Here is an 18,247-nt window from a genome sequence, read left to right as displayed (position 1 = left end):
GTTGCTGTGCTGCAAACCACCTGGCAGTTCCTGCACCCGTGAAACTCGGCTCAGAAGCGTAGTGGACAGCACGTGAATGTGAGACTCCCTGGAGCAAAAACATTGTCCAGTCCTGCAGACACAGACTGCTTTTGTTCACATGCATACAGGGCTCGAGGGGGCTGCCCACGTGCAGCTTGCTCGACAGAGCTGAAAGCATTTGTGAAAGGGGGAAGCTGCTCAGCTTTTGTAGCTGCTCATCTGCCTGGATGGGGAAAAGATGAAACGGCACAGTAATCCATGTCCCAGCTCGACCCCTCACACAAGCCTTTCCTTTTCCCACAGAGCCTTTGCAAAGTCACAGAAGGATGATTGTTGCAGAGGTGACAGCCCACTGAACAGTCCAAGGGGCCCCAAAATCACAAACAACCCCAGGCTGTTCCTCACCCTAACCCCTTGTGACATGAGTAGACTGTCAATCCATCCTGGAGCAGCAGAGCTGCCGAGGCCGCTTTTTATGGTCTGGGCAGGAATTTCACCCAGCTCAGTGTTTGATTTGGGCACTGTTGTAATCTCTCTCTCTTGCAACATTTCTAGTTGTTGCTTTGGGCCTCGTATTGATTTCAAAGCACATACCAAAACTTTATGTCTGCACTGTGCTCCTCAGGAAGATAAACAGAAGAAATGGTCAGAGAGGGAAGATGGGGTGGCCATCTGACCCCTTTTCACTGGGGAATGCAGCTGCCAGCATTTCAGCCTGTCTGACTGCTGCGACAGTGTGCTGGACCTCTGTGCTGGGGGGATCTGGTCATGCTGCCTGGGTGGGATGGGATGGCCGGGGGACCTGGTCACCCTGTGCTGACGTTGCTGAGACCTGCCTGCAGCAGGGGGGATGCCCGTGGCCCCTCTGTCTCCCAGTCTACACCCGAATCTCAGTGATGCCATGCCAGCAGACAAAACACTGCCATGCTCCCAGAAATGGTGGTTTTCAGGGCTGGGGTTCACAGGTGTCGTTGCTGCTGGTTGATTATTTCCGTGAAATGCTAGAGAAACCAAACCCAGTTCCTGTTCAGCTGGGGTGGGAGAGCATCTGTTTGTGCCTCCCCCCAGTGCTGCCATGACTGAGCTAATGCCCTGTGAGAACCTGCTTTCTCGCTGGCATCAGTATGAAACAGGGATGGGTGGTTTTGGACATTGTTTACTTTTTAAAGAAAATACTTGCTACTGCAGTTTTGCTTTCTAACCTGCTCCCACTGATTGTTTTCTAGCAGTTGGCCTTGTCTGATAGCAACACCACTCTCCCAGGGCACACACCAAAACCCCATATGCTGACCACGATCTGGCAACTCGCTGAGCTGATTTAAGGAGCAGAAGTCGCCCAAACCCTCTGCATCCCCCCTCCCTTCTCACTCAGACCAACAGGCCCCAGCCAGGACACCCCTTACCACTGTCCTCCTCTCCTGCTCAGGCAATGCCTCTGAGGATCAACCCCCAAGTATTTTAAGACTTGCTATAAACTTGCTGCCAAGAATACTGGACTGTGCATCACAGATAAGCACTTGATTTTTCTGATTGTCCTACAGAATGCACTTTGACCTTATTATTATTATTATTACTACTTTACACTGGGAAAGATGGGCATTTGCTTTTGTAATTGTGGAAAAACCCCAAACTGAGAGACCTCCTGACATCTCACGTCACTAAAATGGAACCAAATAGCTGTGCTACCTCTGAAAATTACATCTGACAGAATTATTTTCTGTATATGTGTCCACCATAGAAGGGTTTTTACATAATTTTCTTATCTAATGAAGTGCCAAAGCGTAGCAGTTCAAGGCAGTTTGTTGCAAAAAGTTGGAGGTTATGGAGGAGAAGTCTATTACGGCAATAACACTAATAAGGGTCTGCCAAGCTCACGTTTGAGTACATGTAAATACAGGGAATTTGAGATGAACATCTCAGAGGACAGAGGAACGGCACTGGGAGGCAGTGGCGGCCGGGGGCAGCTGAGAGTCGGGGGCAGAGCGTGCAGGCCCCCTCTGCAGCTCCCACCCCAGCACCACCTACGTTCCCCCCCAGCTGCATCCCACTGCTCCTGCCTGGACTACAGCCATGAACGCTATGTAGAAAGAAATGGCTTAATATACCTGGGGCTCAACGTAGACATTTATTTTCCTGCCTTAGCATGAAAGGTGAGGGGTCCCTGCAGCAGGGAGAGGGCATTTCCCTCATGCTGTTGAAAAAACACAAGAAGGGCCTGAGTCCATGAGGTGTGCCCTGGGGACCCCCCAGCTGGCAGTAGTGAGCCTCAAGTGAGGCTTTCTACCTGTCCCCTCGCTCTGTCCCTCCTGAGGAAGCTGCCAAGAGAGAGGTGTTTGGGGAGAAGATTAAGCCACCGCCTGTCCCCCCACTCCCATCCTCTCCCAGCAACCACATCTCACTGAAGGTTGGTGGAGGCAATGCAAATCAACATTCACAAAGAGGCAGTGGCAAAGCTTATATAAAAGGGCAAAAAAACAGACTGCAGTAAGCATTTCTGATTATTTTCTGATAGCCTCCTGTTTCCCACAGCTATGCATTTGCAGAACATTTTGTAAGCAATTTTTTTATGATGTGACTTAATCTATTTTGTACTTTCAAAGGGAAATATAAATCAAAGCCCAAGAGTGAAAGGACTGGGATCTTGAGCTTTTAAAAGTGACTACTGCATATCAACGACAGCTACTTTTGATAAACATTTTTTGCTATGCATTTTATGGAATGGCTACAGGATACTTGAATGAGCATTATAATTACACTCCCATAATGTGTATCACAATGCTCTGGGCTCCGAATGATCTGCTATGATGTATACTTGGAATAATCATTAAGATTTCTATCAAAACTGATCACATTTCAGCCAGTCTCTTAGTGCACTGACAAATATAGATTCCTAGAGGTATTTATCAACTGCACTTGTACTCTCCCTGGACTGTATTTATTCCTTTGGTTTTCCTTCTCTTATTCTTTCAATTTTTATGGTCTTGCCAGTGTGTGTCAAAGAAACACGGTATCGAGTAGGATCAGACATGACCACCTTCAGCTCAACATGCAGGATGCATCTGCACCCCGCCTTTACTAATTAGGAACTTACAGCAAAGCACAAGGAGATACAAACCTGTTAAATTAAAAGGGGAAAATCTATTTTTCCTTGGAGAGAGAAAAAAGGAAGAAGATACTAATTGCATTGTGGAGGTATTTTGTGGAGCTGGTACAGTTGGTCTTGGCTATAAACTGATTATACATACTAAATATTTAAATTTACATTTATTTTACCAATTCTGGTTTTACCTATCAGAGCACACTTTACAGTAAAAAAGTACTTCATAAAAATTCATGTCCAGCAAATATGTAGAGATCTGACTATAATTAAATCTCCAAAAGTGGCCATCCTCCTGCCTCTGTGTAAGAACAAGTGTCCTTTCTGGGTTGCAATCAATAGCAGGTTACCTGATTATAATCCTTATTATGTCTTGCATAGTAGTGTTAGCCACTGGAGGGTGACATGTGAACAAATACCTATGCTTGATCAGATCTTTTACGGAAACACACCTTTCAAGAGAAAGAACAATTAGTGTGTGTTATAGGTTACCGATTTACAATTTACATCATAAATCAATGTCTGATTATTTTAATGCAAAATGTTTTTAGCTTCATGCTATTGCACTAACGGTTTCAATAACACTATAATTTGCTCAGATGAAGAGGTGATTGGACAGCTCTTACAGAAATTTTTAATTACTGTCATTAGTAGCTGCAATCTTATTCTTTTCTATGGAGCTAAGATACGTGTTACTGCATTATGCTGCAGGTACTCTGTGGTCATGAGAATCCAGACTCTCCCTTTCCACTGAAATACTTACATCTATAAATCTGTGTCACAGGAAACTAGAGCACCAAGTGTGTTGTTCATAGTTAAGATAGGAAGTGTGTAGGAGAGCCAGGGATAGGGCAGCAGGAGTCCTGCCACCAGAAAGAAAAGCTGTGTTGCAATGCCAACAGCTGAAATCTGTGGGGTGACATGGAGGACAGCGCTTGTCCTTCATCCCAGGCAGACCAAAGGTCACATTTACTGTTTCTGACAATGGAGCTATTGTTGTTGGAGGTCCATGTTCTTGCTCCTGCTTCAAGCTCTTAATATGTAAACAACTTTGATTTCCCTGGATGGACGCAGAAAGCATTGCACGCTCAATCTAGTGCACGTCCCTCGGTAATTTCAGCTGATTCCCTTAGCAGGTCTTCTAAGGACCGCTACCATGTACTGACAACTCATTTCAAGGACAGATGAGAATTTAAGGGACTATTTTATTGGAAACACCTGATAAAATTATCCAGATAATCTTTCCCAACACGTGAGCCCTGGGGGGTGAGCTCGCCCCACAGCTGGGCAGAAGGGGAGAGGGAGAAGCTGGTAGCACCAGACAGGCCATGCATGACTCAGACTGGGGGGCTGAACGGGCAGGAATGTCTTCTTCCACTCACATTAGTCTAATTTGAGTTAAACGTGGTTGAAGATGCAATGCTCACCCGAGTTCAGCTTTGCATGTCCTCAGCTATTGTAAATAGCTGGATGTAGGACAGTGGTGCTGCCTACATCTTGACAAACATTAAGATCCGTCACACTAAAGCCAGTTGTTAAGTTTGTTCTGCCCATCCACCAAGGGCATCTGGGCCCTGCAGGGTAGAACAGGGACAGGAAGGGCATGAAGATGAAAACAGGGGAAATGACAGCAGCGCAGGTCACAACAGCCATCTCCTGAGTTACAGACCTTCATTTGCTGGTACCCTGCACTGTACCGTAGGAAGGGAAGCCCCTGCTCTTGATGTACTTCCCATTTCTCTTCTCCTTTTCCTGCCCCCCCTTCTCCCCAATCCTCTGTAAAATATGTGAGCTGGCATACACAATTTTCAATAAATTAATTATTTTTCACATATTAAAAAAAAAAAAAGCTGAAAATACAGTTCACAAAATGTCCTGTCAGGTTTCCCCACAAAGTCCCTGCTCTGGCCTATTAATTTTAAAGCCATTTGACTACATATGTTGTTTGAAGAATGCTGCTTCCATTAAGCATTAAATGGAAAATTAACTGCAGTCTGAAGTATGGATTCAGCTAGCCTCATCAGTACACCATAACATTTCATATGATGCTCTTAAAAGCTGTGAAGGTTGGCTACTTTTCTAGTAAAATCTTGATAATCATGATTCAAGATGTTAAGGGCTGCTACTGTTGAGAAACTGGATCTCTTCTTCCATGTAAGTAAACTAGTATTTGTAGATTTTTTCTTTTCTCAAAGAAGTAAAACTACATCAAAATTCAAGGAACATCTCCACTTCCCAACTGAGCTGTCTTGGTTGGAAACCATCTGGGTGGCAATCCTCCACTAATGTGGATTTAGAGGAATTGAGTGTGGTCTGGTCTCCGGAGAACTGGGTTTAGTTCATCTGCTTTTGTGCCTGCGCTGAGAAGCCGGCAGCACAGGTAAGTATGTAATTACAGGCTTAGTTAAAATGGAGATTCTTTTACACAACAGATTGCAGCATGCACAGGAAGAATAATGCCCACGGGAAATAGAAAACCTCCACGAGGGCTCTTGCACTCTATTGTGCTGTAGCCTATTTACAGGCTTTGGCTTAGAGATGATTCGTGGTTTGCTTTACACAGGCGCAGGTTTGTGTGTGGGCTGCACGCGTGGGGCCTCCTTCCCTGGCGCTGATTGTAGCGGGGACCTGCCTGCTGCCAGGAGGGCACCTGGAAATGCTGAGCAGATACAGTTGCACCCCTATTGAGCCCAGCTCAAACCACTGGATAAACAAAGGATTATAGCAAATGCTGGGGCCACAAATGCCATACAGCTTCTTCAGGGTTTCTGCTGTTACTGTTGCTGCCAAAATACTGGTCATGCAGCAGTTATTTTGCTGTTTTTAACAGCTGTATTTGATTTAATGCAGTATTACAAACGTTACATAAAATGGTGTACAGTCACTGCTGATCTATTTCCTTCTGGCTTGCTTTCAAGTATATTTTGTTTGCACAACGCAGCTCGGCCAACTTCTTTGTAAAATCCTGTTGCAATGTGCTCCCAGGGGAGCAGAGGCAACGGGCCTCCCCCAGCATCTCGCTCCTAACGCTGAGCCGTGCCTGCGGCCCCACGCACACACAGCGCAGCGGGCGCGTTGGTTGTTCACCAAGTGCACTTTTCGCACGCCCGGCGGGGCCGCCAGGGGTGCAGGGTGCCCGGGGGTACGCGGGGCCCGCCCCAGCCCCGGGGGCAGCCTCCACACAGGCCCCCGCCCTTCTTTCGTGGAGAAACCCCCTCTACCCCCGGAAACTGGCCCTGTCTGAGGGTTTTATTTCAGAGTGGTGGAAACAAAGCCAGGTTTGGCATACAAAAAAATTTTAAAAAGAGAGAAACAGAGAGCTAGAGACTACGTGGACTCTCCCTGCCCCCCACTCCGCCGGGGCTGCTCTCGCCCCCACGCGCGCCCCTCCCCTCTGGCGCGCGCGTCCCGCGGCGCTCCGACCGGGAGCTTTTCGCGCCACAGGGCCAGGCCCTTGCAGCTCCATAAACCTCGCACACCAATAGAAAAAAAAAAAAAAGCGGGCCTCCGCACTAGCCCCCTCGGGGACGCCCCAGGAGAGGTGCGGACTCCCTAGCAGGAGTGGGCGAGCGGGCGCGGGGCGGGCACGCCGGGTGCCCGATCCCCAGGGGGTGTCACCTACATCTGCCAGGACGCGGGCGCCAACGCGGGAAATGCGCCGCCGGGCCCCGCCCCCCCGCGGTCGCAGCCGCTTTGGCGCGAACCTTCAGTTCCCCGGTGCTTGCCCCGCCGCCGCCAGCATGGGTCCGCCGCGCCCGCAGGTGAGCACTGCCCGCGGCGAGGGGCTGCCCGCAGGCTTCGCGGCACGGCTGCGGATCGCCGCCGCCGCTTCTGGTGGCCCAGGGGGCTGTGGCGCTTGCGGCCGCGCTCGGCCGGGTCTCATGACCAGGGCAAGCTGGGCTGCGGGGAGGCTGGTGGGGTCGGGCAGGGGCGCGTCTTTGGGCTGGGGCTCGCCGGGCACCCCAGGGGTAGCGGACGCGGGGGCAACCCCGCCGCGCCGACCGGCAGCCCGGGGCCTCCTGCCCCGCTTCGGTGCTGGGGCTCCCCGTGCCCCGCGGTGCCCTCGCCCGCCTGCCGGGGATAGGGGGCCCGGCTTCGGAGCCGTGCTCGGCGTGGGGCAGGCGGCAGTGGTGCGGGCAGGCGGCCCCCCAGCGCCCCCCCTTTCTGCCTCGCGAGGGGCTGCTGGGCGCGGGGGAAGGTACCCCGGGGCAGGGGGGAGGTGGCCCTGCCGTGCGGGCGTGGAGCTCGGGGGAGCGGGGCCGGCCCCGCGGGGGTGGTGGTGGGGGGGGGCGGCACCATCTTAGCGGGAGGCGGGCAGAGCTGGCCGCGCCCCTGGCTGGCGTGCGGGGCCGCGCCGAGGCGGGAAGGCGTGTGTGCCTGCCGATGGCGGCCCGGGTCTCCGGGCCTGGGCCTCACAGTGCTGCAGGCCCCTCGGCCCGGCCCGGCCCGCCGCGGCGGGGTTTCTCCGGCCGGGCGCTCCCTCAGCCGCGGCAGGCGACGCCAGAAACGGCGCCTTGTGTGTCTGGAGCCGCGGCCGGGCCGGGCCGGCCCGCTTTTCTGTTCCTCGTCCGAGCTGTGAAGCGTGGGCAAGCCTCAGGGCTGCTGCGGTGCTGCTCCGGCGGAAAGCAGCGTGCGGAGCGGTGCTGGGGGGAGGACGGAGGTCTTTACATTGCCCTGGCTAGTTACTGTTTAAACTGTATTTATAGACTATTTGGCCCAGTCAGCTGGGCATGTGAACTGGTGACAGAGTGCTCGACTTGGGCAGCGTCTAAGTGTGGGTGCAGCAGGCTTGGCCTTCGGGTGGCTGCCACCCTGGGGAGGAAAAATGGGTCGTTGCCAGTAGAAACATTCCCTGGGAAATAAGAACCTGAAGCCTATCAGAAAAGGTATTTCAACCAAAAAAAACATGTCTAGAACAATTGCTTCAAAGCTCCTCTTTTCTGTGGATATGATCCTTAGTCCCTTCCTTAAGAGCTGAAGTGTATTTAGTGTTTGTCTCAAAAGTAATTAATAAATCAAAGATTTCTAGGTACTATTTGTGTACTTGTACTTTTTTCAGCATTGTCTATAGTGAGTGGGGAAAGATATGATTTTTGTGTATATTTCCACTTGGCTGTTTGCGTAAAAGAAGTATTTCTAAATACTGAACAAAACTGATCTATAACAATGATCAGAAATGTATCAGAGCAGGAACTCTTACCATTTCTAACTTTGGGAATCATTTCAAAGCTGATGATAATTTCGCTGACTTGTATTCAAGACTGTTAAACATCCTAAAATGTTCAAACCTCTTAAACTTCGATTTAAGAATGTTCTTAAAAGCTAGTATGCTACAATAGATCTCTCTTAGTAACGATGTTGCCATTGTCCTCTTGCAGCGCCGAGGTTGTTCAGGAAGGAAAAACTTCACCGCATTCCGAAATACGAAACTGATTCCCATGGAAACATCCTCATCCTCCGATGACAGTTGTGACAGTTTTGGTTCTGATAATTTTGCAAACACAGTAAGTACAGTACAAGGACAAATAAAACTGGATGCGCAGTGCTAGTAAAGCTTGCAAAAATGTAAAGCTGGTAAAGCCAGTAAATGTTTTGTGCACGATTAAAACTGCTTGCTCTGCTTATGTTTTTGTATAGTAGTTATAAATCTATGCTATATGCTGTAATTTCACTCTTCACTTGTGCTTCTAGGTGGTAATTGTTGGAAACAGATTAGCTATTTATTCTAGCCTTTGAAATGTCACCTAACCTAACATGCCTGATAATTTGCAACTGTGGTTCTGAAACCCCTTGTTAAATGCCTTAACTATTTTTTTTTCTTTATTAAAAAAAGCTCTTTGCTTATTCTGCAGTTGTAAATGTGAATCATTTTCTGTACAACTTAGGCTAAAGGATATTTTATTTTTCTTAGAAATGCAAGTTTAGGTCGGGTATTAGAGAAGAACTGGCAAAAATTTTTCATGAAGCTTCTGATGATGAATCCTTCTGTGGCTTTTCAGAAAATGAGATTCAAGGTGCATTGGTAAGACAGTTGATTTTAGTTTTATACATTCTTAATTGACAAATAATGGCAGCTTCAGCTTGAAAGTCAAATGTTGTCAGAAAGGAAGCATCATTCTGTTTAATGTATAGTCTAAGTAGCCATAGTTTCATTTTCTTTTTGTGTCTGTAAAAAGCCCTTAAGCTCGTGAGTGTTGCAAGTTCAGAATAAAATCTGCCATATAGATTTTGAAATATAATACCTCTTAAAACTGTCCTTGCTGGATGTTACTCTCTTAAATTCTAATATTTCTGGTTTCCTTAATACAAAATGTTGTGCCTAGCCCATGGACTCCAGGAAATCTGAGAAAAACTTATGTGTATATTGTCATGCAGTCAAACCTGCACTCTGACTGTAATAGGAAATACTGTACTTCTTTAGCAATAGAGAAATAGTGATAGGTGGTGAAATCCGCCTTCCTACTTGACATCAGTGCAAGAGCAGTTTTATTGCTTAAAAAGACCAACAGTTGGTATTTAATAGAGAAGACAGAAGTAGTACCATGTTTGACGTAAAATTGGTTGGTTGTTAACTTCAGAACATGCTGAGGAATGACTAGAAAAGAATAACGTCTCATTGGAAGAGGACATGTCTGAGTTACATAATACACAACAGTAAAGACAGTAAGTAGGAGACAAAGCTGGAAATAGATACGTAAGAAAAAAGAATCAATAACTACACATAATGGACAGCCAGAACCACAAACCTGGTTTAATAAAAACCCTGTGCCAATAAGGATTGCCATTTGACTAATGGTCTGCGCATATGAAGCAGGAAGCCTGTTGTCACCTATGATCAAAATAAGACTGTCTTACTGAGTCTAAACCTAAAAGTCAAAGACTATTGCAAAATGGGCTTTTAACTAAAGAAATTAATTTCTGTCCTCACTGAACCCTTGGCTCTTGCAGAAGTTGTAAGCAAGGCATCAGAATTCAAAGATGAGAAATACTGGGATTTTATTAATAATTATTTTATTGACTGGCTCTAGGGGAAAGTTTTCACTTGATTTTGTTGATGCTGAGAGATGACTGTTCCTGACAGCTTACAAACTTGGGTTTGACCCTGTGCTGAGAACTGTAGTGGGTTTTTTTTATAGCCAGATACAGTATGTTGCAAAATCAAGCACTTTAAAGGCAATTCTCTTTCTCACAATCGCACACAAACTATTTTTGTTATTAGAACTGCAAATGACAGCTCATACTGCTGCAACTGAAACTAAGCTTCTTTTTCTGATGTTTTGTGGCAGTACAGCGTGGGTCTCACTGAGAGTTTTTTATCCCTATGCCTCCCTCTCCTCCTGCCCCTTTCCCCCCACCCCTTTAAAATATACTAGGGCACTAGGACTGGAGATTTAAGTATCTATATTTCAGCCAGATAGCCTCTTTAACCACTCCCAAACAAAATATTGTTGAACTGTATTTAATTGCACAGCAATTCACCTGGTTTTATATGCTTCCATTCTGATTTAACAGAAATTGGAATCAGATTCAGACGAGAATGATACAAGTGCTGAAAGTAAGGTACCTCAGAGAAGGCAGAAATGTCCTATTCCTCTAAAAGTAGCCATGAAGTTTCCACTTCGAAGATCAGGGAGGAGGAAGGGTGAGATGGAACCTCTTCCTGAAAAGGTGATGCCTGCTCCAGATTCAGACTCTGACTCTGAAGAAAAGGGTGCTGTGTTTTTAGAAAAAAGAGCTTTGAACATAAAGGAAAACAAAGCAATGGCAAGTACTCAGTGTCTCCCTGGTGGCCCCCCCTTTCTTCAGCCCCTTTGCCCCCCCCCTTGACTCTTAAGGGACCTCTTTGGTTGTTCAAATTAACTCTAATGGGAATTATGTGAATGCATTAAGGGGAACTTACACTCCTAATACTTAAATCTGATACTTTTATGTCCACTGGCATGTGAAAATCCATAGGCTAAGTACTTCAGTAAAAATCTGTAGGCTGCAAGCCTAAAGTATAGGGCTTCAATATATGAAGTTTGAACACTTTCAAATTACTTGCAGTCACTAGAACATAAAGAAGACATAAAAGTAAAAAGTTGAAGAGTGACTGCATTTCCTATAATTAATTGTACTTCTAGCCAACTGTCCTAATCTAATAGTCTGTAATAGCACATAAACACCTTTTCAAGGCTCTACTTCCTTTTTCTTTCCCTCCTTAGCTTGCAAAACTAATGGCTGAGTTGCAAAATGTTTCTGGTATCTTTGGTGGGAGAAAATCATTGCCAGCTGTCAGTCATGTAAGTATAAACTTACTGTATTTGCCTTCAGATTTCTGAGAGTCAAATTCTGACATTACAAAACAGGACTCTCAATTAAAAAACATAATAAACCATGTGAATCAAAGTCCAGTTCAGAATTTTATTGCTTCCTAAAACGCATTCTCACCTTGCAATTCTCTTTCAATGTGCCACTGTATAAAGCAGAACAGATTAATTCATAAAGGTTAGGTGTCTCCACAGGCCAATAAAACTAAACAGGGTGCTGTGTAAATACATATTTATCCAAAAGCTGGAGGTAAGGGGAGCTGCTCACACTTAGATGCTCAAGTCTGAATATTCTGTGAGTTTGGAGTCTTGGAAAAAACCTGACGTTTGGCCTAAGTCTTTAAAAAAGGTTGGATTGTGAATTGGCAGTGTAATGAATTTCACTGCTAATTTACCTATAAGCTGTGTGAAGATGGGAGCAACATTAAAAGTTACAACTTCTCATAGATACGGGTACTACTGCTGTGTGGGGGAATTATTGTATCTTATACCTGCATGGACACAAATGTGCTTTTGGCTATTTCTCTGCAGCTAGCAGAATGTCCAAGATTAATTTGCCTAGGATGTTTTTACCTTGTATCTTCTGGTTTGGGATGGGAGGAAGACTTCATCTTTGGGAAAAGCAGAAGGCAGGCATGTCTTTTGGGGGAGGAACTCATAGTAGGGACTGGAGCTGTCTGGGTTTCGCCTGTTTCATTAGGGGCTTTTAAACTTTACTAGGGACCAAAGCGACTTCCAAGACGTACGTTGCCCAGAAGTGCTTTGAGGAGGAACCCAGATCGAAGTTCTCGGCCTCACACAAGATCCAGGTCCCTGATTGAAGGTCCTCCTACTCCTTTACCAGAAGAGGAAGATGATGACCGGTACATCTTAGTGAGAAGAAGAAAGATGTCTGATGAGTACCTGGAGGTATGTTTTGGTTCTAGTTCTCTTGTTGCAGGTTGAGCATGAAGGTGGTTTTGTATCCCTTCAAGAAAATAGTAATTCATACAGAGTTGATCAAGATTATGAGTATGCCATGCCCTGGGAGGAAGTACAGAAAATAGTATGTTGTATGTGTTCTCCATTTGCCCCTCACCTTATGCTTGAACAATCACTTCCTCTGGCACTCCAGCAGGAATGAAGTAAGATCTAGTAGCATTTCTGCACCCTGAAGGTGACAGATGAAGTGAAGGTGCTAAAGCTGCACCCATATTATATGTCTTCACAAAGGTCTGTATCTCTTGTGTGAATATATAATGGGTGTTTGAGACTTTGGCGTTGCTTTGAAGATACCCACCTTGTTTATGTAGTTTTTGCTGAAACTAAAAGTATTGTCTTCGCTATTCAGCATGAAGCCCGAACTCCCAGGAGGGGTCACCGTGGTGCCATGGCTTTTCCACACATTGTGCGCCCAGTTGAAGAGATAACAGCGGAAGAGCTGAATAATATTTGTGGATCTGCAAGAGATAAAGTATATAACAGGGCCATGGTAAGTGTATTCCAACTTTCTGAAATGCATACTTGAAGTAATTTTCTTGTTATGCACTGCTTGTGGTTTAGCATCAAATAGAGCAGACTCCGTCTCACTGAGAGGAAGGATGTGATTTTTGGGAGATGTATGCCTGAGGTCTTGAAATACCATCTCTTACCTTTCTCTGAATTCATAGAATGACTTTTACCGAGCCAGGTAGCTTGCTTTCACCCTGGAACAACTGTAGTACCCAGGCAATACAAGTTGAGGGAAGTGATTAACAGACACTGAAGATGCAATGTTAAAACAGGCTTGATTCAAACTTGCAAGATGGCTTTCTGTTGCAGGATAAACACTACTAACTGCCAAAGAGATTGCTTGTTAAATGCTTGATTTTGCTTATGCTTTATTATGCTTATTTGTGCTTGTTAAATGCTTTTATTTATATCTATTAATGCCCCTAACTAAAGAGTTATTTTTAACGTCTTGTTTCCTGAACTACTTTCCCTGTGTTCTAGGGATCCACCTGTCATCAGTGTCGCCAAAAAACCACAGACACCAAGACAAATTGTCGTAACCCTGATTGCATAGGGGTACGGGGCCAATTCTGTGGGCCATGCCTCCGCAATAGGTATGGGGAAGATGTCAGGACTGCGTTGTTGGATCCGGTAAGACAATTTTGAGTATTGGCTTTATTGTGCTTGACTTGAACAGAGAGGTGCATTGGTTACTCACAGCAAAAGAGTTTTAGTAGGGGAACTGCTTACAGTGCTGCAGTCTGTGGTCCTGGTTTGATTCAAATTGAATCATAGAACCTCGTGTTGTGTAGAACTTGTTGTAGTTACTACTTTTGTAGCTTTATTTGCAGGAGTAAACTATGAGAGCAGAGCAGCTGTCAAAGTACTCTTGTGTTTGAGCATCAGAATAGTGTTCTCTTTTGCCTAGCATTAGTGCTTAATGTCTTATGGAAAGGAACTGTGTTGTGGACAAAGCGTTGCTCTTGTGGGTTGTGGAAGTGGTGCAGGAGTTGAGCAGTGGGATGCTTCCTGTGGTTACGTGCAGGCAGGCAAAGGAGAGTTTAATCACTTACAGACTGAAGAATTTGTACTTTTGTACTGGTGTAGAGAACTTCTGCAGCGCTGATGTTCACTGCAGAACTTGATGTGGAGCAGGGCCCTCTTTTAAGTCGTGAGTGTGAATCATGTCTGGCATTCTAGTTGAGTTAAAAATGCTTGTTGTCTGTCTTTTGTCTAGACCTGGAGGTGTCCACCATGTCGTGGAATCTGCAACTGTAGCTTCTGCAGACAGCGAGATGGCCGATGTGCTACAGGTGTCCTGGTCTATCTGGCCAAGTACCATGGCTATGACAATGTCCATGCCTACTTGAAAAGGTAAGTATGCTGTTGTGTCAGTGACATGGCTCTCTTCTAAGTGGGATAAGCAGCTCAACTGGGAGAGGAGAGCTCTCCACATCCCAGTTTGTCAGGTAAATCTCAAGATCAGTTCCTGTTGCCTTTAGAATCTGAGATGTTGCCATATGATTTTTCTGACATGTTGGTTCTTACCCTAAACAAATGGTGTATCCACTCTTGTCTTTTGGCTCTCAACTTCAGCTGTGTTTATTGTCAGAGCTCCCACTAATTTGTCTAAAGAGTTTCCAAACAGTGTTTTGCTACAAGCTAACTCATGTTTCTACTTCTCTTTCAGTCTGAAACAAGAACTCGGAATGGAAGACTGAAGCTGCGACTGCCTTTAAATTGCATAGTCTTTAACCAGTGTCATGTTATTGCCTACAGTGAATTGTTTAATCAAATGAGATTACAAAGCTTGCCTACCCTCCCCTTTTGGGTAAAAAAGATAAAGAACTTTCACTTATCTCAGTGCAAGTCATACTTGGGAAGAACTGTTTAATGAAGGCCTTTTCCCACAGGCCATTGTTTTCTTTTTAAACAACTTTGCAAATCAGATAGCATCAGTCCTTGCTTTCATGCCAATAACTTTCCTTTGTTCCTGAAAGGAGATGGGGCTTTAAGCCATTAGAGTTTTATTCATGCAGTGATCTGTGCTGCAGGTTTATGCTTTGAAGTTGGTCACAGATGTTCAAAAAAAAGGGCACTGTTGTCCACAGAACCAAGTGCAGAAAGGTATGTGCTAAACTCTTGGCCAACTTCTGCAATACGAACTTACTGAACATAAATGATCAAATAGAAGCCAAGAGTTGTTTAAAACAACAATGCATTCTTTAGTTCAAAAAGGAAGCCCTACAGTTGCAGTTGAGCAGTCTCCAAGCACTAATATTTGGTTTTATGGAGTATTCAAAGTGCACATTGGCCATTTTAAGGGAGTTTCTCCAAGTGACTTAAAAAATACAGCAGAAGCAGTTGGGTGTGGCACTTTGTATTTTTGCTCAGATGAGAGGAGGCCACTACTAAAAAGCTTCTATAGCACTAGCATTGCCTAGCAATGACAGTGATCTGAACATACTGGCATACATTGTGGAGTGACCACTCTGTCTAAACCAGAATGTACCCTTTGTTAAATTACTGGTTTTGTGGGTTCACTTCTCCCCACTCTTGCTGCAACTGCCAAACTGCTTCTTTGCAGAATCAGCCCTGATGCTGAGGAAGAGGGATGCCTCCAGACCAGGACTTGATTAAGTAGAGGGACAGTGGTTCATGTGGCTGTTGGCCAACTACAAGTGCATGAAAGGTGACTTGCTGAATTTGGTTATCAGGAAAAGGGCCCATGACAAACAATCACTGGAATCAGAAGCCTGAATTTTTTTTACCTCTGGAAAAAAAAAAATTAAAAAACAAGGACTTTCTGAGCTACAGTCCATCTTAAAGAGAGTTATTCTTCCAGTTGCACAGAGCAGCATAAACATAAATAGATAATGTTCTCAAGAGTCACCCTGGTTGTAGTAACATGATGAAGAATGATTGCCTCATCAAAAAGGCTTTTAAAAATAAATAAGAAGGGAGATGTAATGGGTTGCATACAGTTTGCGAGCACTTGCAAATGTGGTTAGTGTTGTGGTCTCCTTAACAGTCCAGCCACATTTCTGTGTCTGGCTCTACATGATTGTAGAAGGATATTTCACATGATGTTAATGAAGCATGAGTATAGCAAAAACAGAGCTGAAGGATTCCAATGTGATGTGTGGATGGGTCTTGTGTACTCAGTGCTGTAGAAAAGAAGGTGCCATGAAAATTGTATCTGGAGAACCACAGTGTATAAATGCGCTTATTTTGGTTATGGAAACTACTGTATAAGCTTTGTATAAGGTTTAGAATGAAATGTTATAAATAATGTACAGTTGAATAGTAGAAGAATCAACTTGCATTTATTGAGCACTAGAACAGAGCTTACCTGTTACGTAGACTTCTGCTCGCACAGTGCACTGTGCGTATACATGATCCACAGTTGATACCTTTATGGGAGTTACATCAGTGTGTGTGGGAGGGGAGGAAAGAGGAATTTAGAAACAAAAGATATTTCTCAGACTTGCAGTTCTATTTCATAAATCATCTATTTCATAAATCATCTGTCCTATTGAAAATCTCCTGTCCTCTCTTTGTTTTTTATAGTGTGAATAGCTATACAATGTGAGGTGGAGAGTGTTCTACCCTCTAGGTACGTTTCATGAAGAAGGAACTCTAGAAATAACATGTTCTGACAGATAAGGGCGATTTTTAAAATTATGTTTTTTCCCTAATTGCTGGGCTTGCCTTCTGATTGCTAGAGTGAAAGGACTGTGCTAAAAGCAAACCCTTGCATCGTATCATGGAGACTACTGTATTTAGATTTACTTGGATCTACAATGTTCTGTACAAAGTTTCTTATTTTGAAAATAAAAACTTTCTGAGTTAGAATTTCTGCCTCTTAACTGTTTTCAAAAAGCCTATTAGAGCTGTACTTTTTGATTTTACCACCTTTCAGGTAAACTTCTGTTGTAAAGTAAAGGAGTTGGTTTCTCCCATCACACCTGGGAGAGCAGTGGGATTAGACATCTTTCTCTCCCCAGCCCTGTGTCCCTGAACCAGGCTTGCTCTGATATTCGCGTTGCTTGGATTGAATTGTTTGGTGCCTGGCGACTAACCTGTGCTGAGTTCAGGCCAGATACAGACTTCACGCACATGTTCCATGTTCTTACCCTTTTGTGCTTTTTTCTACTTTTTTTTTTTTTAAACTAGATGCCTGCATCCTGAGCTGAAAAGGATGAGGAAGATATTATCGTTTTTGACACAAGTCAAAGTCAGGTGCCTGCCACTATATATATAATCTCCCCCACACCCCCAAGCTTTTAAGTAACTTCTCTTGGGAGCTCTGTGCTGGAGCAGAGAATTACCTGGGGGGGCCTTAATCTCAGTGCTGAAGACGTGTTGATACTTGTGCTGCTTGCTTTTGCATCAGTGTAGCTGGGTCTAGAGATAAGAATTAGATGAGACTATGGCAGATTACACGAAGCTGACCTGTAATGAGAGAGGAAACAGGAGAGAAGTGATCAAGCAGAGTGACTGAGCTGTACCAAGGTACTCTCCTGGTAAAGTTTTCATGTTGTTATTCTCACCTAAAAGCTTTGTTTAGATGCATTACCTTTCATCACACTGGTGGTGATGCAAGAATAAATTTGTATGTAATTGTGTAGTATGTTAGCTTATGGTTTACATGATGATTTTGAGGTGTCTCGATACACCTTTTTTCCCAAGCCTCTATACCACAGCTACTTAAGTACTGTTGATAGTAACTTGACAAATAGTTAAAGAGCTCATAGTTCATATCTGCAGAAAATGGCCAGCAATTTAAGAAACTTCATGAGGAGAAGTTCTTAACTCTGTCAGCTTTAAAAACAAAGATGCATGGAAATAGTGTCACTGTTAAAGGAAGAACTGAAAAATGAAATTCGTGTGTGAGGTAGAATGTTAATTTGTTATTGAAAAAAGCTATATGAGTTGATAGTCCCTCACTCCTCTCAACTTTAGGGCCAGATGATATCGTGCCTAGGTCTGATATAACTTTTAATTTTTTTTAACCTGGTATTATCATTTATAACTGCTAGAAATAGAATACTGAAAAGACTAATTGGCAAATTACACCCTTAGATTCCTTGGACCTTTGTTCCCTGTAACAGGAGGTGGATGGGAAGGGCATTTATGGCTATGTAATAGTCTGAAAGAAGTGACTATGCTGGAAGGGTGAGTGATAGCTTTTTTTAAAAAAAGTTAAGTATGTAAATAAAACCACAAGCTTGCTTATGAGTGAACTTTTTACTGCAGTGATATAGTATCAACTGATGGAATTGGCCAAAACCTCCTTACTATCAGAAGATTCTCTTAGACTGGTATATATTAGTATATATGTTGTTTG

At 44.5% G+C, this 18,247-nt stretch overlaps 1 protein-coding gene across 2 annotated transcripts; it reads left to right on the top strand.

Annotated features, from left to right (window-relative positions):
• The first annotated feature begins 6,734 nt into the window (after positions 1-6,734).
• CDCA7 (cell division cycle associated 7) lies at positions 6,735-16,752 on the top strand. 2 transcript variants are annotated; one of them, XM_074873195.1, is made up of 10 exons: positions 6,735-6,879; positions 8,497-8,622; positions 9,030-9,140; positions 10,631-10,882; positions 11,323-11,400; positions 12,148-12,336; positions 12,758-12,898; positions 13,399-13,548; positions 14,135-14,271; positions 14,588-16,752. In XM_074873195.1, the coding sequence occupies exons 1-10, from the start codon at positions 6,772-6,774 to the stop codon at positions 14,616-14,618; spliced, it is 1,323 nt and encodes a 440-aa protein (XP_074729296.1). In that variant the 5' UTR covers positions 6,735-6,771; the 3' UTR covers positions 14,619-16,752. The 2 variants fall into 2 exon arrangements, with proteins under 2 accessions (XP_074729296.1, XP_074729297.1); XM_074873196.1 differs by lacking the exon at positions 6,735-6,879 and adding an exon at positions 7,774-8,004.
• The last annotated feature ends 1,495 nt before the right edge of the window (positions 16,753-18,247 follow it).

This window comes from Strix uralensis, chromosome 6, assembly GCF_047716275.1.
Source record: "Strix uralensis isolate ZFMK-TIS-50842 chromosome 6, bStrUra1, whole genome shotgun sequence".
NCBI lineage: Eukaryota > Metazoa > Chordata > Aves > Strigiformes > Strigidae > Strix > Strix uralensis.
Note: the sequence above shows the minus strand (reverse complement) of the source record. Positions and strands in the feature narration are given on the sequence as shown.